General features: G+C 46.8%; 1 protein-coding gene across 1 annotated transcript in view; it reads left to right on the top strand.

The window, feature by feature from the left end:
* Positions 1 to 26,594, top strand: part of LOC142571039 (uncharacterized) — a 115,571-nt gene that overhangs the window by 39,754 nt on the left and 49,223 nt on the right. The window contains exon 5 of the mRNA XM_075679339.1: positions 11,278 to 11,425. Coding sequence (XP_075535454.1) covers positions 11,278 to 11,425 — 148 coding nt within the window. The remainder of the gene's footprint in view (positions 1 to 11,277; positions 11,426 to 26,594) is intronic.

Genomic DNA, 26,594 nt, shown 5'->3' with positions numbered 1-26,594 from the left:
GCTAAGAACTCGCATTCCTTCGAGAAATGTACGTATTCTTTTATCAGTATACGTTGATCCCATTTCATTTTTATATGTTACTAAATACCCATTATGCCAGGCTGATTTATGCTGATAACCGGAAGTTAGTTGCACGTATGAAGTTATATACTACGAGGGTTGTTAAATAAGGACTGATACTGATGCTCTCATATGTTTATTTCTTATATATGTTTGCCGGCACTTTTATTCATTTACATGCGCCCTCCAATAAAAGAAAAGCGCATGCCCCATCGTTTCTACCTAGCCTAGGTAAATGAATAAAAGCATCTTTTGCCACCTGGTTAAAAATGATCTAAATTGAAATAACTTGAATATATATCTTGTTGGCAACTATGGCTCTGTCTTAGACATGCCCTCGCCGCTGCGCTGTCGCATGTATTCCTCCATTCGCTCCAACTGAGCGGCGCGGGCACGTACACTGGCAGAGGCCTCTGACATTTTCGCCTCATACCGGCGGCTAGTGGCATTAGCAGGTTGCCACCTACACTGTTACGGAGCGTTAAGGGCTTTCTTCGGGCAAGTCATGGCGAATGTCACCAAGCAACGCTTTCTACGGCCAAGTAGAACGACACAGTTCCAGCTCGCGCTGCCGCTTGCGTAGGCAGTGTTCTTTTTTTACCTGCCAGACAGGGCCAGCTTGCATGTTTTTTAACACACAACTTTCTCTGAGGTCACTGCGAAAGACGGATGTGAGTGCACAGCAAGCGAACCACACCATTTCCGCGACCACGCTAGGATGCACAGCCCCACGACCGTGAGGATGTCTCACCATACCAGCGCCGTTCGTGTCGCACATCATATTTCCATGAAGCTGGAGGGAGGTCAGCTGAAGCACACCATCACGCGCATTCTCGCCCGTAAAATAGGGCTGGAGACAAAGCCGAAAGCGCGTGACGTATGCGAAGAATGCTACTCTCAATAAGATATTTTTCGTAAAGGGTTCTTAAGAAGGAAACAAGAAACGTGAGAGGAACGCTATGACTACTTGTGCTAATTTTACGTCATTTTTATGCTAATCAGAAGAGTGTTTCTGTTTTTATACGTAGTACTAGTCGGTGGGACGTTAGGACAGACTTACGAAATGCGTCAATGTATCAACATGACGAAAGCATTGGTATACCAAATGAATCCCTTTTTCCGAAAGGCATGCACCACAGCTGACAGTATCAGGTAGTGTATATATAATAGTAGATATCTGAAAGTTCCAAACATATGTGTCAGAATAGATTAACAAGCGGAATTCCCATTTCCTGAAGCTGTGACTGTGCCACTGTGTAGCGACGATAGCGTGACGACGACGGCGTGACGCGACAAACCTGGAATGACAGCACAGTGCATCACGCCACGAGCACATAAGTTTCCCAAGGTATTACCAACACGGACCACGGAATCGTCGTAAATATAATGACCATTGTATTCCGTCAGTCATATAATGAAGCGCTAAGATCGACGACAGAACAACCACGACGGAGTCAGGGTCAGGAGCGAATACTTAGCGCTCCGAATTGATGGGCATCTTGGGTTACTGGGTCGGCGTGGATGGATGGATCGATGGGTGGATGAATGGACGGATCGACGGCGCGCGTCGATGGTGTTATCGCCCTTGGATTTTATGCGGAATATCACCAATACGCGGACGGCGAGGATGTATCTGGAGTTTCCATATGAACTAACACAATCTAAACTAACAAACAATCAAACGTGTGTTTGTACGAAAGCACAAACATTTTTAAATGGCTATGACGAACGCTTATAGCACACATTTCTCAAAATGATTCTTAGTATGATATATAATGTTACAGTACATGAGCAAGTTAATTTTTGCGCTGATGTGTATATTCTAGGCTGATACAATTGCAGAAAGAAGACGGGTGGAGATATGCTTCACAAGTAGGCCAGCATTTATCCTACGTTAGATTTGTACGCCCGTCGTTAATGGTTGTCGGGGCGCCGGTGATTCATCAACACACGTCATTAAAGCTTATTAAGCTTAATTACTTAAAGCGACACTAACTTCCAAAGACTAAGTCAACGTGGAGTGTTCAAATACCACTCCAGAAACCTCGCCACGCCTGTTTCGTGCCAGGAAAAGATTTTGTTTACGAGAAAATTGCATCTGAACGGTTCGGATACCTTTTCAATATTCAGATCTCCCGCCACCCTCCCGGGGGAGTGGTGACCTTATATATGCCATCAGCATGCCTTGCTGCTGTCGGTAAGAAAAACGGCGCCCGACAGACGGTGGTAACGAGCCAAGACAGACCGGCGCATTCGCCGCGGCAGCTGCTTTCTGGTCAAGTGGCCGAGACCATTCAGACATCTCGCGGCATCGCATGGAAATAGGATTCTCCGTTACGTACAGTTTGTGCAAGTGTCGCGAGCCAGCAAAACCAGCGCAGCGCTGCGCTATACCTACAGAAACGCGAAAGCGTGGGCGACGCAGAGTCAAGCGAAAACGTAACCTTTAGATCGCCCGCGTCGTTGTCGGGGTAATTTTTCATAAATTCTTTTTTTCTAGAAATAGAAATGCACAAGTAACATTTTATTTCGTCCTCTAATACAATACAGAAGATGTTTGTGCAACAAGTGGTTAAATACTAGTGACACAATTTAACTGAGGTGTGCTTCCGTCATGGGGCATGTTCTTAAAGTTCGTGGTGGAATCTAATCATGCCCTGTATTTATCTAAATTTCTCAATTATTAAGGCTCCTTCAGTGATAATTTTGGTGTCTTAGAGATTCTCGAGTATTCGCAATCACTTTGGCTAGTCTTAATATTTGCGTTTAGCACCCTTTAACACAGATCATCTAAATCGCTTTATGATTTCGGAGTTCCATCAGTCTGCCGCGCCCTGTCAACCGTCGCTCTGCCACACGCTATTTTTCGGAAGGCATCGTGCCCGCGTTCCATAAAGTCAGGCAATGCAGCCCTCTGATTGGGTAGTCGACTGCAGCAACAGCGCAAGTTTTACGCCAGCGACCGATTGCATTCATGAGGTGTGACAGTCCTATCGATGTGATTTGTACACGACCCAATAGTTCCGAGGTGTTTATAGAACGATTGCCGCTGAAAGTTGGCGAATTTTAATGGTATACATATAGATTGCGTAAGAACCCGATGAGATATATGTATTAGTTGCAGGGGAATAGCAATTTTTCACTAGGGAACTCAAGCACGCACAAGTGCACGCACACACACACACGCAGGCACGCACACACGCTGTAACAGACGCGAGAAGCAAACGACCTACAATAAGGCCAGTTAAGTCTGTTTAATGGTGATCACGGTTCGTGCGTTCTTTTACTGGCCACTCCGCCTACTTCTTCCGTTCTACATTATTCATAGTCACACTACCCTAACACAGAATAATAATGACGAAAACGACACCCATAACTGTCGTGGTTGACACCCTAATTATGAAACAACTTGAAAGATTTGTACAATACTCCCGAAAGGTCAACTTCAAATAATTTTACTTACGAGAACAGTGTCATCTGTACGAGCGTCGTAGAATGACGCATTATTCACACCAAATGTCCTGATCTTAGTTGCCGTCAATATTGTATTCAGCAGTTGGCTAAAACACAACAGATTTCAGGAGGCACTGAAGGAAAGCATAGGACCATCATCTGCCCATACAAATGACGCCGATTGGTACGTAACAGAAGCACATAGCAGCTTAGATCGGCACGCAACTAGTATAATGCATTTAACCAAAATGATCGAACCAACAAGACGTTCACCTGGCTAGTGGTTGTTTTTATCGAACAGCATTGAAGTAATTTTCTGAACTACTCTACTTTCGAAATTGGTGCACCCACTGCTGCTAACAAAGAACGAGGTGCTGTACAAATTACAGCCTGTCTGTGGCTGATAACCGTCGTCGCAATTGGTCTCAGCCCACGGTAAGTGTAGCCTTTGACCTAAATAGTGGTAGAGTATGAAGACTTGTAAACGCGTTAGTGCTTTTGAAACTTTATTAAAGGAATTGCGCACTTGGTGTCGTGTATATGTGGCAAGGAGAACATTTGGGTATCATTTCTTTTACTATAGAATAGTTCTGCGGAAAGCAATTGTTCTTTACAGAATTACTCAGGCCATGTCCAGGCAGTCGGCCTTAAGGATGGCTGCGTGGACACCTATAACAGTAAGGTCTGCAGCGCTTCGTTTTGAGGTCCAATTCCATCGTCCTCTTCAATTGATTCTCTTTATTGCCCGTTCAGTGCGCTTTTCCGAAGTCGACAACCGCCCCGCCCAGTATTTTTGAATCTGCAGCAATGCTGTCACTGCGTCTCAGAATACACATTTCCCTTTGGGCTTGACGCGAAAGCATTATATGCGTCATGAACCAGAAAATCCAGCGAGCCTCCGCCGTTAGATTCCGATGGTACTAAAACCCGCATTACCAAGTGATGACGTCACGTTCCCGGCGCTGGAGCTGCTGCGCCTCACACTACAAAATTTACCTCACGGTGAACAGCCGCGGCGCCGGATGGACGCCGTGGTGGCCCACACCCAAAAAAATTTACTTTGCCCAACTCAGAAATTGAGTTCAGCCACGTTCCAAAACGACCTGGCCTACCCTTAAAACTGACTTTGCGGAATTCCGAAATTGAGCTTACCCACGCTCCATGCCGACCTGGCCCACCCCCCAAATTTGACTTTGCCCAATTGCAAAATTGAGCTGACCCACGTTCAAAACCGACTTGGCGCACACTCAAAATTAACTTAGCTCAATTCGAGCACAAGACCAAGTGAAAAGTATCACGCGGTAAAGAGAGAACGTTGTCGCATTCAATGCACATGGAGAGACTTAGTTTTTCTAATTTTTATGAGAAGTTTCTGTGAACCAACCTTTTTTTCTTCAATCTCTACCCTCGGCGACTCTCGCACCTTGAACGTTATTTTTTTCTGCGTAGCTGAAGTATTGATGAGGTACTTTAATGCCGTCATACACTTACCCAAGAGCAGCGCATATGGCAGGTAGCGAAAGTAGCTATCCGCAAAGTGTTTGCTGCATAAGGTGGATGATGGCGTAGGGAGCTTTCACATTTTGAGCTTGATGGTCCATAACTTCTTGAACTTCGGGCCATTAGGGTAGTTGTGAAAGCACACCGTCTTTTTCACGAGCGGACGAAGTACACTGAGGCAGACAACATTACTTCGCCTTAGGGAAACACGTGCCGGTTCCGTAGCAGGCCATCGTACTATGAAGTAACGAAGAGCTGAATGTTCACGAAAAGAACCGGCGAAATACCGACGCGCATTTGTTCGAACAGCATCCAGCGCCACCGTGTGGGCGTGGCGCGTTGGCTCTCGAATTGAATTCTCGTTGGGAACATGCTTTGCAAACGCTGTTTAAACGGATGCAACCGTCAGTGGGTGGTCTGTTGGCGCAGTGCAGGAGTCTTACGCGTTCCGCCCGTCTGGAGCGCATGTCGCACGTAAGAAACAGAGGTGAGGGTTGGATTACGAAGCGGGAATTCAACGAGCATCGCGAATGTGAGCATATAGCTATCCTTTCAAGTTAGACAACTTGGTCCACTGGGTCGACACAGGTTCTTTCATGGTAATAATGTCATGCCAGGTATGCATGCATGTCATGAATTCGTCATTATTATCATGACACATATGGGAGTTATGGCTTGAAGTATAGGTATGCCGCGGCATGCATTCGTGGCATCTGTGCCACCTGTTTTTTGACATGCATGGTATGACTGTGATTATTACCACAAATGCATGTCATGCCACCCTTATCCAGAATATATCCAGTTCACAAACCATAAAGGTCGTCTCAGTTATAGAATTTGTTACATTCATAACATGTTAAATCAAATCAGTTTATTATTATTACATCGTATGTAATAACTCATTATCCGTGTCATGACGTGACTGTTAATGCCAAGTCCATTTTCTAAAAAGTTTTGTCAGGATATTCATGGCATGAAATACATGACATCGTTTGCTTCACCTGAAGGACCTGGCAGCAGGTCAGGACGTCAATGTCATTAATGACATAAATAACATGATGTGATGGCGTCGGGATTGTTCTTTTAACTGGATACGCACCAGAATGTGTGACGAGACACGGGCTCATAAGATCACATGGCATGTGTTGCTCATACCTGTCTTGTCATTAATGTCACGCCTTTAGGTACACTCATACAATAGATGTCATTAATGACATGACACGCATGCCATTCATGTGATGGCCTTTACGTAATGTCAGTCTTGTCAGGTTATTTACGCTTGCCATGTCAATGATATCCAGTTCTATACCAAGTTTAGGAGTGTACCACAATGGCATCAAGTCAGCCATACCTTTTGTCATGACAAACACGCCATGACATGCTTCTGATATCATTCATGTCATGACATAGATGATGTTTCATGAAATCTGTCGGTCGTACCCCAATATATATTGAGTTATAATGAAATGAAAACGACATCATGTAATTCATACCAGTTATGTCATAACGCGCCCGCAACGACAAATATGTCAATGATGTCATGACATGTGTATTTATGCATACATCTCACGCGCCGTATGCCTATTCTGATACACAGGGTGTCCCAGCTAACTTAGAGCCTTAGTTGAAAAATATGCGAATGCCACGTAGCTGGACACAATAAAGGTAATATTGTTGCTCGGAGATATTGCTTGGAGATACTCAAATTTCTTTTTCTTTTTGCCGAAATAGATAATTAGCTTTAAATTATTATTCGCCTTCTAAAATTTTATAATTAAATAAAAAGTCTCAATGAGACAATTGTAAAGTAACATGAAAAACTCCCGATACAGCTTTCTGTTGCTCAGTACATGCTACATAAAACTTTTTTGTAGCTTGAGAGATGCCCGCCAATACATGCAAAGTGGCTCAAGCTGCCAGTCGCGCAGCAATTTTGCTTGCATTTGTCGGCTTCTTCTAAAATATACAGTCCAACGCAAAATTATAAACAAAACGACAAAAGTACGAGCATAGCCCGACAAAACTTCGAACGTCTGCGGCTGTCTTCGGAACCGGAAGTCTCGGACAGCGCGAGTTTTGTCGGGATCAGGCTGTACTCCGGAAGCATCACCGAGGTGGCCCAGAACAGCAATTTGGCGGCGGCCGAAACGACATTTCGACGAGTTCAGTTGCAGCTTCGCCTTTCAAAATACATCAAGTATAGCTGTTAGACGCTCAAGTTGAGTGTCGAACGTGGGCGAGAAGACGATGACGTCGTCGAGGTAGCAGAGACATCTGGACCATTGAAACCACCGAGCAAGGAGTCCATCATACGCTCAATGGTGACAGGGGCGTTGCATAATCCAAACGGCATTACTTTAAATTGGTAAAGGCCATCAGGTGTGATGAACGCGGTTTTTTCTCTGTCCATATCGTCAACAGCATTCTGCCAGTATCCAGAACGAAGATCGATAGAAGAGAAATAGCTGGAACCGTGGAGGTAGTCAAGGGCGTCATCTATACGTGGGAGCGGGTAGACGTCCTTCTTAGTAATGTTGTTCACATGGCGGTAGTCTACACAGAAGCGCCACGTGCCATCCTTCTTAGCCAACACTACAGGCGACGCCCAAGCACTCGAAGAAGGCTCAATGATGTTTTTGTCTAGCATTTTGCTGACTTCGCTTTGAATTACTCGGCGTTCCGATGCAGAAACTCGATACGGTCGTCAGTGAATAGCAGTAGCATCGCCAGTAAGAATCCAATGCTTGACCGCGAGCGTCTGGCCTAAAGGCCAATTGTCGAAGTCGAAAATATCTGGGTAGGACGATAATACTTGGTAAAGATCTTCAGCCTGCGCAGAAGACAGGTCCGTCGCAACCATTTTCTGTATCTTGGGATCCGCGGCCGAGGCTGGCACGATGGGCCTGCTAAGCTCGCAAGAAGCATCGGTTGATAACGCTGCCACGTGATGGTCGCCGATACAATCAACGTTGGCAAGGCAAATACCTTGCGGTAGAATTTGCTTTGCCAATCCAAAGTTAGATAGGTGTGCGAGTGCGGTTCGCAGTAATAGTAAGTATACTATGAGGCACGGTAATGTCATACTGTAGTGGAATGTCGTGCAGAGGAGTGACGAGGTACTCGCCATCAGGGACTGGTGGGGAAGACAATTCAATATAGGCTATTGATTTTGGCGGCAGGCGAATAAAGCCGGGGGTGGGGCGTAGGCGGCACTGGCGTGCGTCAGAAGGTTCTGCGAGAATCGGCAACTCAAGGCGAAGGGTACTGGCATAGTAGTCAATAGGGGCAGAATGCGCGGAGAGAAAGTCGAGGCCGAGAATTAGGTCTTGGGGGCAATGAGAAATCACGGTGAAGAGGACAGGGGTTTGGCGGCCGGCAATGCTGAATCGTGCTGACCGTACACATGCTGATAATAGGCACAGTACCGCCATCCGCAAGGCGGACGACGCGTGCCGACGCTGGGGGGAGGAGCTTTTTGAGTCGTCGTCGGAAGGTAGCACTCATAATAGAAAGATGTGCGCCTGTATCGGTGAGTGCTGTGACAGGATAGCCGTCACTGTCAAGAAGGTTTTGGTTCATTGGTAACGTGAGCAGAGGACTTGAGGGCAGGGTCGACAACGCAGCTTCACCTCCAGAAGCTGCAGTGCCTAGTTTTCCGGCTGGGTCCGGGAGGTGATAGGCGGCGAAGAGAAGCGGCGGGGTTGGGGCGAACGAGACTGATGGGGTCGAGGTGAGGGCGAGCGGCTGTAGCGAAGGTTCGGAGCAGGGGCATCAGCAACAGTGGGTTCATGGTGGTTGCATAGGGAACAGAAGGTCCAAGAGTGCGGAGAATCGGCAACTTAAGGCGAAGGGTACTGGCATAGTAGTCAATAGGGGCAGAATGCGCGCAGAGAAAGTCGAGGCCGAGAATTAGGTCTTGGGGGCAATGAGAAATCACGGTGAAGAGGACAGGGGTTTGGCGGCCGGCAATGCTGAATCGTGCTGACCGTACACATGCTGATAATAGGCACAGTACCGCCATCCGCAAGGCGGACGACGCGTGCCGACGCTGGGGGGGAGGAGCTTTTTGAGTCGTCGTCGGAAGGTAGCACTCATAATAGAAAGATGTGCGCCTGTATCGGTGAGTGCTGTGACAGGATAGCCGTCACTGTCAAGAAGGTTTTGGTTCATTGGTAACGTGAGCAGAGGACTTGAGGGCAGGGTCGACAACGCAGCTTCACCTCCAGAAGCTGCAGTGCCTAGTTTTCCGGCTGGGTCCGGGAGGTGATAGGCGGCGAAGAGAAGCGGCGGGGTTGGGGCGAACGAGACTGATGGGGTCGAGGTGAGGGCGAGCGGCTGTAGCGAAGGTTCGGAGCAGGGGCATCAGCAACAGTGGGTTCATGGTGGTTGCATAGGGAACAGAAGGTCCAAGAGTGCGGGAATAAGTGGCGGCGTATGTCCGAGGAGGTCGTGGCCATCGGTTGCGGCCGTGACAAGCGACGTGGCCGATGCGACAGCAGTGGAAGCAGATCGGCCTGTCATCAGGGGTATGCCACTCGGACGGGTTGCGGCGAGATATGGCCGAAAAGAACTGTCGGGGACGAGGAGGGCCGGTAGAGAACTGGGGAGCATTGGGTTGAGATGTTGTACACTTGGAGTTCAGACCCATGTTCTCAAATTCCTGTCTGACTACGTCCTAAATCATCGCAATCGTGGTTGCTGGCGGTTCGGGAGGCGTCGCGGCGAGAGCTGGCGGACAGGTGGCCTCGAACTCGCGGCGAACAATACGGGTGGCGTCGTGACAGGTGGTAGCCTTACGTGGTCGACCCTGACATGTCGCCGCGTGATGTGCTGTGTGATATGGCGGCTCTTAGCCTGTTTAAGGCGACGGCGTTCTTTAATGATGGCGTCGATTGTCGAGACGTTGCCGAAAACAAGCAAATTGAAAGCGTCGTCGGCGATGCCTTTTAGGACATGTGACACTTTATCAGCTTCAGACATAGCGTTGTCAGCTTTTCGGCATAGAGCCAAGACGTCGAGGTTGTATGAAACGTACGGCTCTGTAAATGTCTGAACACGAGACGCAAGAGCCTGTCTCGCGGCAACCTTGCGGCCAATGGGGTCGCCCAACAGTTCCCCGAGCTTTTTTTTGAAATTGTCCCAACTGGTTATCTTGTTGTCATGCGTCTGGTGCCACACGCATAGGGTGCCGCCGAGATAAAAGATGACATTGGCGAGCATGATCGTTGGGTCCCACCTGTTATTAGCGCTGGCATGTTCATATAGCTTGATCCATTCGTCAACGTCCTGTCCCTCCAGGGCAGAGAACGCACCAGGGTCGCGATGTTGGGCAACCGTGACTATGGGAGCAGTCGGACAAGCCTAAGCCGTTGCACAGGTGGTCTCGTCACCGGGAGTCATGGTGACAAGCTCGATGTACCGACCACTCCGGAGTTTCGTGGCGAGGACGGGGATCGCTCAACTGCACCAGAATGTTACGTGTAGAAAGATACAGACGGAAGAGGCTATTTACGAGCTATTTACACTGGACTTGAGCCAGAGCACCAGGCCGACATTTTCTCGCGCCAAGGGCACAGACCCACTTCGTCGTCGTTCTCGCGGCGGCTCGTCTCTCGAGTATCTACCGACAATATCGTAATAATATAAAAGCTTTGGCAGTCAAATGTGCCTGTTAAATGCCTGTAAAACGATGTAATACAATTTAGAGTGCGTCAGTGCTCAGAAGCCGAACATATCGGCGTTCTTGCATTAACCAGCCGTTAAACTCACACTAGCTAGATAAAAGGGGAATTTTTATTTTATAGTGGCACATTGTTTTGTTCTGGTGGAACTATTAAAGTATGCAATGACCATTTTCACAAGCGAGATATTCACTCGAGGCCCGTACGGCGCAGGTTGCTCAAGTTTTAATATAACGATCAGAGTACTTGTCCTAATTCATTCGCATTCGTATTTTCTACCTAGTAATGTTTCCTTTGGCCGGGCGGATCAAAACAACGCTAAATAGCAACTTATTTCGCGGTAGAAAAAAAATCAACTTTAAATTCTGGCCTGAGACCCGAGATGCTCCGTATGGGTAAAAGCAGTGGACGGTGTTGCTAGTACAAATATCGGATTAGAAGTTAAATTAAATACCCGTCATGTCGCTAATTACAGCTTTGCCTATTGTGTAATGAGTTGCATCCCTCAGACTCTGCAGATAGTTTCATGACTTGGCAGCTTGCAGTGATTCTCCTAAATATAGTGATCTGGGGTCAATTACAGGTATGCCGGAGGGAGAGCAGAGTGCGTACATGGCAACATGGAAGGCAGCAGCGTCGTTCAAGATAGGTGATAACATCGTCCACACTACTCCCTATCCAGGCAGTGGCGTCATCTTGGCAGCGGCCCTGAAGAAAAACCTTAAGATCAAGTAAGCTCGGAAGCTTATTGCTTCCTTTTGTCTAAGCACACGTCTGCCGAAGTGTCTCGAGATTGTGGCGCCGATCGTGCGACATACCAATAAGTTTTATGTTCGTTTTCGCTTCTTGAGAAAATATGTATTGAAATGTAACGACGAAGGTAGCATTAGGATTACTTTATTCAGTCCATAATGTCAAGCGTGGTAACAAAAAATGTAGTTCCACGCAATTTCGCAAAAGAAGCGTGACTTGGTCACTGCCAAGCAGGTAAAAAAGTATTCACCGGTGAATATGCAAATCCCAGCCGCTCATGCATAGAATACAGCAAAGCTCTAGACGTCCTAGAGGCATGGTGTAGCAGGAACCAAATGTGCCCAGTACCTAAGGTTAGGTTATGGGGCAGAGTTAGCCGCCGTGCTTACTTAGTGGCTTTGGCTTTGCGCTGCTATGCACGAGGTCGTGGGACTAACGCCCCCTCGCGGAGGCCGCAATTTGACGGAGGCGGAACGCAAGAACTCCCGCGTACCGTGCATTGCGTGCACGTTAAAGAACTCTGAGTGGTTCAAATCAACTCGGAGTCCCTCACTACAACTTATATACCTCATAATCAGATCGTGACTTTCGCAACTAAAATCCCAGAATTTAAATATATATATATATATATATATATATATATATATATATATATATATATATATATATATATATATATATATATATATATATATATATATATATATATATATTATTTGCTTGCGGACTTAGGCAAACGCTTCGCTATATCCAATGCAGTAACGGAGCATAGTACTTATGCACAATATGGTTCAGGTTATGTGGGCTGCGCTGGCGGTATACCAACGTCGGCCGCGCATTCGGACGGCCTGGTCACACAACGGCGTCAAGGCTGCACTGCTGGTCGCCACGTGTTGCCAAGAGAGCCAGCCGTACGATAGCCGTTCTTAGAACTTTCGGGTACAGTTAAGATGAGAAGCCCCGTTCACACTAACGGATTTCTGGTAGGTGGTAACATCAGAAAGAAGAAAATCCGGATCGCGCGTCAGCCCTGCCACAGATGATGTTTATTTTTTCCCGGTAAGTGAAGTTACCGGGAAAAAAAAACAAACATCGCTCGCCTTAAGACAATCAGGATACGTGATTACGCACAACTGAGGGGATTTGAACGTGAGCGCATCCCGGTTGCAAACAGTGTGAACCATCTTGCAAAATGGCGCGTGCGTTCTCGGCTGTGGCATTTTCAACCTGTATATTTGCTGTTGCTTTGTGTATTTATGCCCTGCTTGGCGTGAAGTCAGCAAATCAAATTTAATGTGTGTATGAAGATCATGGAAATTAACCTATATACGTCTAGTGTCATACACGCAGTTCACTTCTTTTGTTCGCAAAAACTGCTGACATTTTTAAAACATGAAATCCGTTTAGCTCCTGTTGTTGGCGACCTTCAAGACACCGTGACCTAAAATTCAACGCCGTTATAATGGCACTCAAACGAGAAAATCCGGGCAAGTTGCAAGAACAAAACGAGATCATCTGGGCAACCAGTCAAAACTTTAGAAAATTCGGTCTCTGGCCTGCAACCCTCTCTACAGGACCACATCACATACGCTAGTTACTGGCCAAACAAGTTACAAAAATGTATGACTTCCGAGTTCTTCGCAATGTTTGTTTACACTATCACTCAAGCTTTAACTTCTAGGACGCTGAAGTTATATTTGTCATTGCCAATAGCGACGTCCAAGAGGCATATACAAGGCATATACACTTCATTGTCCTCTTTTGGAGCTGAGACAGGGTGGTCTGGCGCTGAGACCAGTGGTCCGTGAGCTCCGCGGTGCGGGTTTTTCCTCACCTCGAGAGATGGCGCCCCGCTGCGTAGAGCCTTGTTCAGGAGCCTTTCTTCTTCTAGCTGGGCAGTGCGCTTTTTCTCCCTGGCATCTTTCGTCGCCTGTCGTGACGCCTTCAGCCGGTTTTCTTCTTCTAGCTTGGCCTCCTTCATATGAACCAGTGCACACTATGACGTGGTGCGGTGTGTTGTGATGGATCTGCCGCTGCAAACATGCAATACACCCATTGTAACATTGTGGCTAATGTCATCTCCAACCAATCTGCCTTGCCGGTTGCCATTTTGTGCTTACATCTACTCTAGATTACCGAAGAGCAAGCAATTTTATACAGAACCTTGATGTTCCCATCCTGTATTCGTAGTGGCATAGCCATTGTCATTGCGAAATTTGCTAAGTGTGTAATTAGGCGGTTCCGCGTATCGACAGCTCCAACATCGGGGATCTGAGGACTTCGTGCGCGGTCCCATCTCACAGGAGCTAAAGTTGCTAGAATCGATTCAAATACCATTGATTGTTTCCGAGATTGTGGTTACCTATTTATAAGGAACAAAACAAAATCATGATAAAGTGCAATCTCAAAGTCACTTTGACTTTGGTTATCATTGTCATTATTATTGCATCGCAAAGCTTGGTTTGCTGCTCCAGCCGTAAATCAACTCTGCTGAAATAATTTTGAAATTATGGCAGCAATCTTTCAATTACGAATGTAATTCAGAGGTAATCGTGTATAACTTCAAACGCCGAAGTGCTGTTACAGTCTTGTGAAACGCTGATGGTGTGAAACCGAAGAGGATGTTAAAAATCAATATATAAAAACCAAACCAAATGTTATCAAGAGTGAAACCCTTTCATAATTATTTGATATAAACAAACGCACATCGAGGAGCGTAACTACACCAACTCATTGCCCTATACTATACTGCTATATGAACAAGAAGTCGCATCATTCGCTCATTACATATTTTCTCGGTGCGGGTGCCAGCACTGCATACAAGCACTATACGTTAGCGACTGATAAAACTAATCAGCTCGATTTCAAAGACCTATAGCAGCCGTATATCAGAATGCTTACATATATAAGTAATCGCAAGCACATAGAGCCAACAGTATTGGTTGAAAACACTAAATTGACTTGGCTCACTCGACGAGACTGTGATTCCGCCGGAAAAACAAACAACTTACTCCCACTGCAATGAAGAATCTACCATGCGTTGTCAGAAATGTGGCCTCAGAGTTCAGGCAAATATTTTAAATTTTGTCGAACCAAAAACGGAAAGCATTTTCTTAGTGTCCAATACGTAGACTGTTCAAAACCGGCCCTTGCAAGACGGTTTTCTATCAATAAATTACTGGCACTACATTCGAAAGTCTCTGAGTGGCTGTTTATCCAGAAAGGTTTTTAAGAACTTAGATTCTTTTAGTTTAGGTGTATGCAGGTTAAGATATCCTTGAGATCAACGTGCTTCTTTGCTCGAAGTGTTAGTATACGCTGAAAAGTGCTTTCAGCGTAATTACGAGCTATAGTCGAAAATAAGGGCAGATTGGTCTCAAGATAAAACATATTCCTTAGAAAACATTTTCTCATGGTATTAGTTTCATCCAAGCCTAACCTATTTTTGTACATGATTGCCGTTATCTGCTAATTTCTCTAACGCTGCCCCACTTTCTTTTATCCATCTCCATAGAATTTCGCCGCTTGGAAATTGAACCATTTGACAGCAGAGGTCTTGAATTCCTTGTCGTCGTCAAACCGTTGTCGGCAAAGTGGCTGTTTCAAATGCAAGAAGAGAAAATAGTGTGTGGGCGCAACGTCGGGGTTGTAGTTTGGGGAATCATAAAGTTAGGTACCAAAATCTTAAATCTTCTCTTTGGTTCGGGCACAGGTCTGAAGACTCGTATTGTCATCGAGTAAGACTATTTCGGACGACAGTTTCTCTTGATTTTAAAGTTTTTCTTATAGCGGAAAAACGCAAGGACATAGCAGAGAAAACGGACACACACAGGCGCTAACTTCCAACAAGTTATTTCCGGGACGAAGCCACTTTTATACCCTCACATTTTCTCGCCTTTTAAGCACGTCTCTACTGACAAGAGAACAGAACAATTGACATTACAACTTACAGACTAGGCAAAAATTATGTTTGACGCATGCGAAGGAATTCCAACTCTTTCTTTGATAATGACCAGGACGACTGGCTAACACAAGCAATGCCAAACTCTTCAATGAGATCACTCTCAATGATGGGACGAGCGAATTCCCATTTCCTGTTAACTGATCTCCAAATCGCAGAACGCATCCGCACATATGACAATGAATTGCGAGGAAGCCATCCGCCGAAGCCTTCTTAACTTTATAGGAGTGCTCCCTAAGCCTGTCATTAACGCATGTGCCGGTCGGCCCCATATAACTATTTCAATAGGGCAATAGAATTCGGTAAATGACACAGGCCCTATAGCTAACGCACGCTTTTCTGTGCTGCTTTTTGCACGCGTCCTTGGTTTTACCATATGAACTTGTCTTTGCACACAAGGTGATAAGCTTGTTTAGAGCAGTGAATGTTACGCCAAACTTTCCACGTACTCCTATCTTCTTCAGGTTATGCGATAGGCGGTGCATCTAAGGATTTATGGCGAAATTTTTCTTTTTACCAAACCTTGTGCTGGATGTTGGCGAGAAACCAGCCTCTCTGGACTGCGTTGCGCTGAGCAGCACTTCAGAAACTGACACAAACACATTCTTTTGGAAAACCGACCTCACTCAGCCGCACTACCTGTCGAAAACTGGAAGAAATTCAATGAAGGCACGACTTCTTTAGTGCATTGTTCAAATTCATTTTCGCTGTGCCCCTTTTAATAAGCTTGAAATGAGAACTGTACGATACAGGAGGTTTATTATGTTTAGGTTGACAACACCAGCAGATGTTATCGAGAAAGTGAATACTGAAATCTATTGGCATTTCGAAGGTCACATCAAGGGGACTAAGGCATTCACGAATTATGCTTGTAACACCTTCACTTTCTTTTTTATGACAATGAGAAGTGCAGTCAAGAAATAAAAAGAGATCTTCAACATATCGGAATGCTCTTTAAACTAAGGGTCCCTTGAACCTCTCCTAACGCTTTGTCTACTTTTGCAAGATACAGGCTGCTGAGGACTGATGCCAAACAAAACCAGATACATACCCCTTGCGTCTGTAGAAAGGCAACATTATTCCACCTAATAAAGGATGAAGTCAGATATTGCTTGAGTAATTCTAAAAAAACTCTGAATGGAAGCTGCGGCTTTATTGCAAAACCACACTGCACCTAATTCGTCGATGTTTTCTTGAACGCAGGTTAAAAGGTTGGATTGATGAATAGAGTAATAAAGGTCTTTTATGTCACTGGAGAATTCGTTCAACCCCTTGTCAGAGTGCACTTTACCAAATTTAAAAACTTGAACTCTTCATAAAGAAGGGGTCGTTAATATCTGGAAGATTAAGTGTTTTAGCAAGCAGGTGGCTATTTCCTTCGGCCAGATCCCTTCTTCAGGCACAAATACCCTGAAGCTAACATTACTTTTGTGTCTTCACGCTAAAAAATACCTCTAAATATTTCCCGCGGTTCTTCTCAATGCCTTCTATTCAGATTCATTGTTTTGCACATTTCAATAGCTTTTACTTGGAATTTAGCTAACAAGACACTTTTATGCTGCCTAAAAACGCCTGAGATAGCTTTGTTAACCTTAGAGAAAAAATACCCCTGAGTCATGACTACAAACGCACCCTCCTTGTCAGCGGCTACTACGCACAACGAATTATCTACTACATACGAACCTACGTGACGTACAGATACCCTTGAAGGTCAAGGTCTACAGCGTTTTGGAGCGTCGATGCCTTCGGAAATCACTCTGCGGCTTCATCCTCCGGTGCTAGCCGGGACACTTGACGCAGTAGGGAAAGCTGCTCTGGTCTGGCCCTCCTGATTTCTATGGCAAGTTTCGGTGCGTGTGCTAGAACTTTCCGGATATATTCAGGAGAATGAATTCCATCGTCAACGTGAACCAACCGTGAACCAGGTAAACAAAGGACGCTTGCAAAACGCAGCACAGAAAAGGGTAAGTTTACTGCAAGACCTATGTCATTTGCCGAGTTGCATTGCCCTGTGGAAAGAGTCATATAGGAGAAACCGGCAGATGCATTAATGATAGACTTAGGAAGCACTCCATTAAACTTAACAAGCTTTCGTCGGATGGCTTCCTCACAATTCATTGTCATATATCCGAATCCGTTCCACGATTTGAAGTACAGTTATTATCGAGAGAAGAAACTGCGAATTCATTCGTCTCATCATTAAAAGTGCTCGCATTAAAGAGTTTGGCAATGCTTGTGTTAGCCAGTCGTCCTTGTCATTACGAAAGAAAGAATTGGAATGCCTGCGCATGCGTTGAACATACTAGTTCTTGCATAGTCTGCAAGTCTGTTGTACCATGTTTCGCTCTGTTGCTTTGTCAGTAGACACGTGCTTAAAAAGCGAGAAAATGTGACCGTTTGAAAGTAGCGTCCGTCCCGGAAATAAGTTGTTTTTGGAAATGAGCGCCTGTGTGTGTCAGTTTTCTCTTCTACGTGCTCGTGTTTTTTCGGCTGCCACAAAAACTTCGACATGTACCACCAACAAATACAAATATCTACACTGATTGACAGTTTCTGGCACCGTCGCTTTTTTAACGCACGTGTCAGTTAGTCGGGCGTTCCGCACTACATGTCAGCTGTAGCTGCTGTCCCACGTTCCATGAAACCAACAAAAAGATGCTAATAAGGAGAGTGCTTGACTTTTTTTCTGTTATGGCGAATATGAATGGCACCTTTGCATTAACTGCTTTGTTTCTGCATTGGTATAAGGTATCCACGTCTCGTAATCCCTATCAACCTGGGTAACAAGTCATCTCCGTGTTGTCGACAGTGGTTCAAAGCACTTGCATTCTTGTCATTTTTCTCTCTCTAGGTTGGTCGGTAAGCATGTTACACACCGAACTCTGTAACATTGTGTAATCCGTTCATAAAGATGAAAGTTATGAGCAACAGAACTCACCGCTAATTCTTGTTCAAATCGCAGTTCTTGATCCACTTACTGAAAAATTTCATCGGTCTGGATACTGCGCTTTCACTCCTCTCATCATGCACAATTGTGTAGCCATTTTTTGAAGTCTCGACACCATTGTCCAGCATTTACTTCACTTATTACTGTACGTTCATAGAGTAAGTGCAACTCGCGATAAATTTGGGCAGTTAATGATCCTTTCCAACACAAAAACCGAATCACAGTATGCACGCCGCAATTGGCGGGAGCAGCACTTATTCGCAGAAGTTCTCGTCTGCATTCACCGAGGAGCAGACGACTACAGAATCAAAGCAACAACTTTGTTGAATTCATCAACATCAACAAATAAGCCTGCATGCGTAAATTTCTGTTCTGACCCGCCAAGACTTAAACATAAGAAAACGGCCCTTACCTCTAGAACACACGTAGTACGTAATGCTTTTTACCGAGCTGTAGTGTTGCGTTCAAGAGATATAATGTAATAAGAGTTAACGACCTCCAATGATGATAATCTTTATCCCGAACGCAAATACGATTTTTATATATATATATATATATATATATATATATATATATATATATATATATATATATATATATATATATATATATATATATATATATATATATATATATATATATATATACAGCGTGTATCAGCTAAATTGGACCGAGATTTTGAAAAAAAATGTATGTGTTCGTCAGAAAAGAACTCGCGTTGTTGTTAGCGCCTATCTAAACTTCCAGCACCATGTTTTCGCTCGAAAATTTTTGAGTAATTAGCCGAGATAAATTAACATTTCAAATGCAGCTTGAAACGTTTACGCGTCAATAGGAAAGTGGCGGAGCTTCACAAATATTGCCCAACCCAGGTACTGTACTTCCAACGAGACAGACTTAGCGTGGCCGTTTTTATTCGGGAAGAACGAAAGCCCGCGAAGTTAAAAAATACACTGCGCCGCGATTACAGCGTTCTTGAGAGTGATTTGTAAAAAAATTACCGACGATTACGTTACTTCCTAATGCGAAATTTGAGCGCAGCAAATAAGCTGTTTCACCTTTTCGATAGATTGAGGCAAAGAACTCGAGCAACACATGTATGCGCTATCACAGAATTTTTTTTTATATTTCCCGTACTCCTGGATCATCTCGACGGCGGCGACGGTAAGCTTCTGCTTCGGCGGCACGCACCTCTGGATTCTGACGGCGACGGCGCTGGGCCTCTGCTTTGGCAGCTCGTTTAGCAGCAGCAGCAGCAGACGAAGGACTTCCATCGGTCGTCTCGCTCATGGCTCAGAAAGAACTGGCAGATAATTTCGCAGTGGCGAACGGCAGCGGCAATTTCGGCTCGGGCGGTGCACATATACAGATCCGCCGCCACCGATCTGGCTCTCTGATTGCCACCGCACAGGGGTTGCATTGGAGGAGGAGCGAAGAAAGGAATTAAGTTCGAGCCGGCGCTTTGACAACCGGAGACTCGCAGGAAGAGGGGGGAGGGGGGCGGCGTGTACACCCAGCGGCAAACGATGGGGGCAGAAGCGCGCGCAGCAAGCGGACAACACGATAAAGGGAGGAGGGAAGAGATAGCAGCGACTGACTGATGCCGCTGACGCCGATAGTGAGTCAACCCCAGCTGCGGAGTTGGTTTCAGGGACAACGCCGCCGATGCCGACACAAACAATATGATACCCTCGCTTCCGCAGCGCTAAGAACCAGGTCTAGCCGTGGGAAGGTGGTCACGTATTCGTCGACGTGCCGGGGCCTACGTGAAATAACCGGCGCGTCGGCAACTGAAGAGCACCCTATCCGCCACACAAGAACAGGGGGGGGGGGGGACCCTTTCCTCGTCTTTCTGCATGGCGGCGACGGTGTTCTATGCAGTCACGTTATCTTGACTCTCTAGCGGCGTCAGCGGCATCCAGCGGTATCAGTCGGTCGCTGCTAGCGCTGGGGGGATGAAAGGGGGGCGGAGCTGGTTACGAGGCCGACGACAACGCCGACGACGACGCGAAACCCAGGAACGGACGCCAAAGAGCTGCGCTCTAAAGCATCGCCAGCGTTGCGCCTTCGCTTTCTTTGCGAGAAACGGGTTCAACCTTTGCTCGGCTCTGACATTACCGGCAGCGGTTGGCGACGGCGCTCCGAAAAAGCGCTTCGTCAGCAGCCGCTCGCACCTGTCGCAGAAGAACGCGCAGTGATCAGCCGTTTATTCCGACATTACGAGAACAGAATTTTTTAGAGCGCAGCTCTTTGGCGTCCATTCCTGGGTTTCGCGTCGTCGTCGGCGTTGTCGTCGGCCTCGTAACCAGCTCCGCCCCCCTTTCATCCCCCCAGCGCTAGCAGCGACCGACTGATACCGCTGGATGCCGCTGACGCCGCTAGAGAGTCAAGATAACGTGACTGCATAGAACACCGTCGCCGCCATGCAGAAAGAGGAGGAAAGGGTCCCCCCCCTGTTCTTGTGTGGCGGATAGGGTGCTCTTCAGTTGCCGACGCGCCGGTTATTTCACGTAGGCCCCGGCACGTCGACGAATACGTGACCACCTTCCCACGGCTAGACCTGGTTCTTAGCGCTGCGGAAGCGAGGGTATCATATTGTTTGTGTCGGCATCGGCGGCGTTGTCCCTGAAACCAACTCCGCAGCTGGGGTTGGCTCACTATCGGCGTCAGCGGCATCAGTCAGTCGCTGCTATCTCTTCCCTCCTCCCATTATCGTGTTGTCCGCTTGCTGCGCGCGCTTCTGCCCCCATCGTTTGCCGCTGGGTGTACACGCCGCCCCCCTCCCCCCTCTTCCTGCGAGTCTCCGGTTGTCAAAGCGCCGGCTCGAACTTAATTCCTTTCTTCGCTCCTCCTCCAATGCAACCCCTGTGCGGTGGCAATCAGAGAGCCAGATCGGTGGCGGCGGATCTGTATATGTGCACCGCCCGAGCCGAAATTGCCGCTGCCGTTCGCCCTGTGCGGTGGCAATCAGAGAGCCAGATCGGTGGCGGCTTGACATAAAGACAAACAGCAATTTCCTAACACTTATGCGGGAGAATATCCCGTTCCTCTCGCTCGTAACGCGTCCCACGGCTGTGACAACCTCGCGAGGCACTTGTATAGATCTCGTCTTTCAGAATCAAGCATTGGTGTACCAAGTCGAACATATATCAGTCTATTTCTCCGACCACAAAGCTTCCTTCATGACTGTCAAGAACTGTTAGTGGAGTCTTTGTTAAAGGAATACGTGTGAAAAATAAAAAAAAATTCTGTGATAGCGCATACATGTGTTGCTCGATTTCTTTGCCTCAATCTATCGAAAAGGTGAAACAGCTTATTTGCTGCGCTCAAATTTCGCATTAGGAAGTAACGTAATCGTCGGTAATTTTTTTTCCGGCGTTCTAGTCGATGCTGAATAGAAGAAATAACACACAAAATATACATCATACATAGGGAACCAGTGCGACAGAGAGCATCATTTATTACAACGCCGCTTTTCTTCCAAGCTCTGCCAGCGGCTAGATGCATGTGAGCTCGACTTTCTATTACTGTCGTGCCGTGCAACCATTTCGAAGAATTCCTTTGTAATGCCTATAGGATGTCGTACTCAAGCGAACAGAAGGTGAACATGGTCTTAGCCTTGGCAGCGGCACAGGGCGACAAGAGGAAAGCTGCCACGGTGTACCAAAGTTGGAAAGGTGGGGGAAGACCCAGCACGAACACAATTATGACGAGTTATTTGACGCCGAAAGAAACAGGTAGCTACAAGAGAACACGGCAAAGAAAGGGCATCATCAGTGAAGAGGCTGAAGGAGACATTTTGGCTTACATGACTGCAAAACCTCATTCCAGCATGCGTGATGTGAGTGGTGAGGTCGGAATTTCAGTCTTCAGTGTCAAGATTTCTTAGGAAAGCTGAAATGCATCCGTATCACCTCCAACTGCATCAAAGGCTGCAAGAAAGAAACAATCATTGGCGGCTTGTTTTCTCAAGTTCGGCCCTTCTGAACAGTGACGAAATACCGGATTTTGTTGACAAAGTGCTCGGGACAGATGAGGCAACTTTCTCCATAAATTCTGGAGTCAACCTCCGTAATGCGCATTACAGGAGCGATACGAACCCGCATATGGTGGCGCAGACCAGTCACCAGTACCAATGGCCAAATTTTTATTTATTAATTTATTTCACTATACGGACAATGCAATATGGGGTTTTCACTGCGGTGGGCGCACTTAAAGAAACAAAAAACAAGATATAGCAGTCATGGAAGGGTAATAACTGATACAGTGCTAACGGTGGAAATCATGCATGCCTAAGCACTTCAAGCATTAAAGCATCAAGCATGTCAAACTGAGCTTACAAACAAGCATGATCCAATCAAGCAAATAAAAAAACGAATTTGTAAATACAAGTTATACAATAGAAAGCATACATCACCCGTGTATTATCACAAATTACACCAGTTTGGTGGCGTTATAGTCAGCTTGGCAAGCACTAGAAATTTCCGGACAGTCGGCTGCATTGCAGTGAAACACCTAGCGTATAGAGCAGCTCGTGAATAAAAGGAAAAGTAAAGAAAGTGCTTAGTGTGAAAGAATTCCTCAAGGTGGAGAAGGTGTTTATGACGGGTGATCCTGGAATCGCTTATATTGATGAAGTCTTCGGAGTTAATCTTAAATGAACTGTGTAGAAATACAAAAATTTCAAGCGGTGTAACAACGATTGTCCAGATAGCGGGTGAAGCCATGGTCGAAGCATAGGTTCAGTAGGTGAATCAATGCTTCTGTATAGGTTATCGTACAGCTTTTCACTGCGCACTTTCGAGTGTGGCTATATAGGTAGCTGTACACGGAAACAATGGAATGTTAGTATATTCTTATATGGCTCGTATAAGCCAAACGTAAATCCGTAGCTTTATTCCGAGAGGAATATTATTCTAGGCATGATGAAGGAAAAAGCTTGTTCATGGTTTTTAAAGAAAAAAATTCCTAAGTGGCTCGTTGCGCTATGACCTAGAGAAAAAATGCGGCGCCTAGTTGAGCGGTTCAAAAATAAACGAAAAGAAAAGCGTGACCATAGAGGAGTGAGCGGCGGGTGAAGAGGGGACCAGCGGCGCACGAAGCCGCTCTTGCGTCGCTGACGTCATGCGGTGCCAGCGGCCGTTGTAGCGACAGTCTACTGCGAAGCGAGAGATGGCAATAAGAAATGCTCGCCCGGGGCCTGACGGATTCCGCGGTAGGCCTCACAAGTACTACACAACGGCTAACGACGCTCGCCAAGCGAGAAACGAGGATCGCCGTGCGATGTGGCGGGAGCAAGGCGTTCGACTGCGAGTGCTGCTTTGCCCTGCAGAGAGGATGGAACATGTCTTCAGCTACGTGGGTAGCTGATGCAGCGATGGCATAGAGGTAGAGCATCCAACTCGCGTGCAAAGAGGGCCATGGTTCAAATCCCGGGGTCGCACAATTTTCCACCAGATCAAAAAAGAAGAAAGAAAACCGCGTGTTGATGAAATTGCATAAACAGGCCTGGAGTGCGGCTTGATCCCGCTGACCAGAACCGACAAAGCAGTTCCTCATCAGAGCAGGATTAGCCAACCTGCTGCAGTACCTGGCCACAGCCTCCTAGATGAATACAGCAATCAAACACCAGCCCTCAGTCCCCAGCGGCTGCGAAGCAACTGACCATGGCGGCGGTCAGACCTGTGACGCAGCAGAGGCTCCTAAGAATCTCTGGAATCGGAGAGGCTGCCATTGGAATCTGAACCTGGCAACATTTAACGTTAGAACGTTATCTGGTGAGGCAAGTCTAGTAGTGCTACTTGAGGAATTAGCTGTGATTAAATGGGATACAATAGGGCTGAGCGAGATTAGGAGGACAAATGAAGCATATAAACAGCTAAAATGCGGGCACGTCCTCTGCTACCGGGGCTTAGCGGAGAGACGTGAACTCGGAGGTGGATTCCTGATTAATAAGGACATAGTGAAACTTAATGGAAGGTACAAATTGAAGCTCGTGCAAGTCTACGCCTCCCCCTCCCCCCCGCATCCAGTCATGATGACCAGGAAGTCGAAAGTTTCTATGAAGACGTGGAATCGGCGATTGGTAAAGTCAAAACAAACTACACTATACTGATGGACGACTTGAATGCCAGGGTAGGCAAGAAGCAGGCTGGACACAAGTCAGTGGGGGAATATGGCATATGTTCCATGAATAGCAGGGAAGATTTACTAGTAGAGTTTGCAGAACAATATAATATGCGGATAGTGAATACCATCTTCCGCAGGCGGGATAGTCGAAAGTGGACGTGGAGGAGCATGAATAGCGAGTGTAAAAATGAAATAGACTTTATACTCTGCGCTAACCATGGCATCATACAAAATGTGGACGCGCTCGGCAAGGTACACTTAAGTGATCATAGGACGGTGAGATGCCCAAATCACCTAGACTTGAGGAGCGAACGGAAGAAACTGATACACAAGAAGCCGATCAATGAGTTCCCGGTAAGAGGGAAAATAGAGGAATTCCGGATCAAGCTACAGAAGAGGTATTTGACTTTAACTCAGGAAGAGGACCTTAGTGTTGAAGAAATGAACGACAATCTTAGGGCATCAGTAAGAGTTCGATGCCACGATCGATAGATTGGTTCGTTCAAATTCACCCCCACCAACGGCGTCCGAGACGCACCGTCAGAGACGGTCTGCACAGGTGGCTCAATGGGTGACTTAGGTTCGAAGGGCAAAGACGCTGCAGTAGCGAACGAACAAAACTTGTATTTACAGATAAAATTACAAAGTTCAATTACAAGATTGCATAATTTCAACAGTACATGGGTTACAAATAGTTACACTGGTTTGGACCACATAGGGCGACCCTATTTCGACAGAGCCGATGGTGCATAACACCGAAGCCAGATCCAGAATTCCCGATCGGAGCGTTGCGGCCGCATTTTCTAGACGCAACGCTCCGCCCAAAATTATTGCTGGCGAATTACCGCCGGGTTGCGTCCCAACTGGACAATCCGTTGACCAATCAGTGCGTTCAGCAGAACTTGCGTGCGTGATAGGCCAGTCGAGCAACCATCAATCAAAGAACATCTTTTCTTTAGTACAGTTCACAGTGTAGAAACCTCCCCCAAAATACACAATATATAACAACATAGGGATGAGGGTCATGCCAGCTGTGCACGTCGCAAGTTCCGAGAAACTGCTCGCGAGCACAGCTGGCGTAATAAGCACTGACCAACAAAACACATTCGCAAAACCTAAAAGCCACGAAACGTCGGGACCATGTTTTCAGTGCTCGAACACGTGTGCGACGCTACCAGATTCCAAGAAACCGAAGGCCGTGCGGCGCCATAAACGAGCAATTGTGTTCAAGCCAAACTGTCACAGAGGAGCACGTGATAATTGTCCACCCACCAAGGTCGGCCCCGTGACCCGGCCGTAAGCCGAAGAAGACGTTCCCGCGGCGCCTCGGAACCGAGACAAAACCGTAGGCTCTTGTGCGGTTCAAAGAATCGATACGCCGGTCAGCGCGCGGTGCAAACCCATAAAAAGTAATGAGGCTGGCGCGCCTGCTTGATGCCGCGCGATCTCCGTTGCCCGCGTCCAGACCCGAACCACGCATTCTCCAAGGGCACCCACCAGAGCACCGCAGATGTAAGACGCGCACGCCCATTACGGCGTTTGACGCCCATTCGGGGAACCTCAAGTTGTGAATGAGTTCACACCCGCCAGCCGGCCGCGCGCAAAGAAAACGCCTGCGGGGATTCCGAGGAAGCGCAATGCGACGGGGGTCCGAAGCTCCCTTTTTACTGTGATGCGCAACCGCTACTGTGGCGCTGGTGGTCCTCTCCGCTCCCCGAACTGTGCGGCAGCCATGGGTGCCGACAGCGTGGTTACTTTGCTTGCTTGCAAGGCTCCGCTCTGTGTCAACCGTTGACAGCCATTACTCGTGTGTTCCAAACAATCTCGTCGATACGCATGCCCCTGCCCAGATGGCCCGCGCCGTGTTTTTGGGTTTGCTTTCGAGCCGCCCGTAGAGGGGCTTACAGCATCATTAAGGAGCGTGCAATAGAAGTCGGTGCTAACTCCCTTAGACAGACTACCAGTAAGCTATCGCAGAAGACGAAAGATCTGATCGAGATACTCCAATGTCTGAAAGCCGCTAACCCTACAGCTAGAATAGAACTGGCGGAACTTTCCAAGATAATCAACAAACGTAAGATAGCTGACATAAGGAAGTATAATATGGATA

The sequence above is a fragment of the Dermacentor variabilis genome, chromosome 2 (genome assembly GCF_050947875.1).
Source record: "Dermacentor variabilis isolate Ectoservices chromosome 2, ASM5094787v1, whole genome shotgun sequence".
Classification (NCBI taxonomy): Eukaryota; Metazoa; Arthropoda; class Arachnida; order Ixodida; family Ixodidae; genus Dermacentor; species Dermacentor variabilis.
Note: the sequence above shows the minus strand (reverse complement) of the source record. Positions and strands in the feature narration are given on the sequence as shown.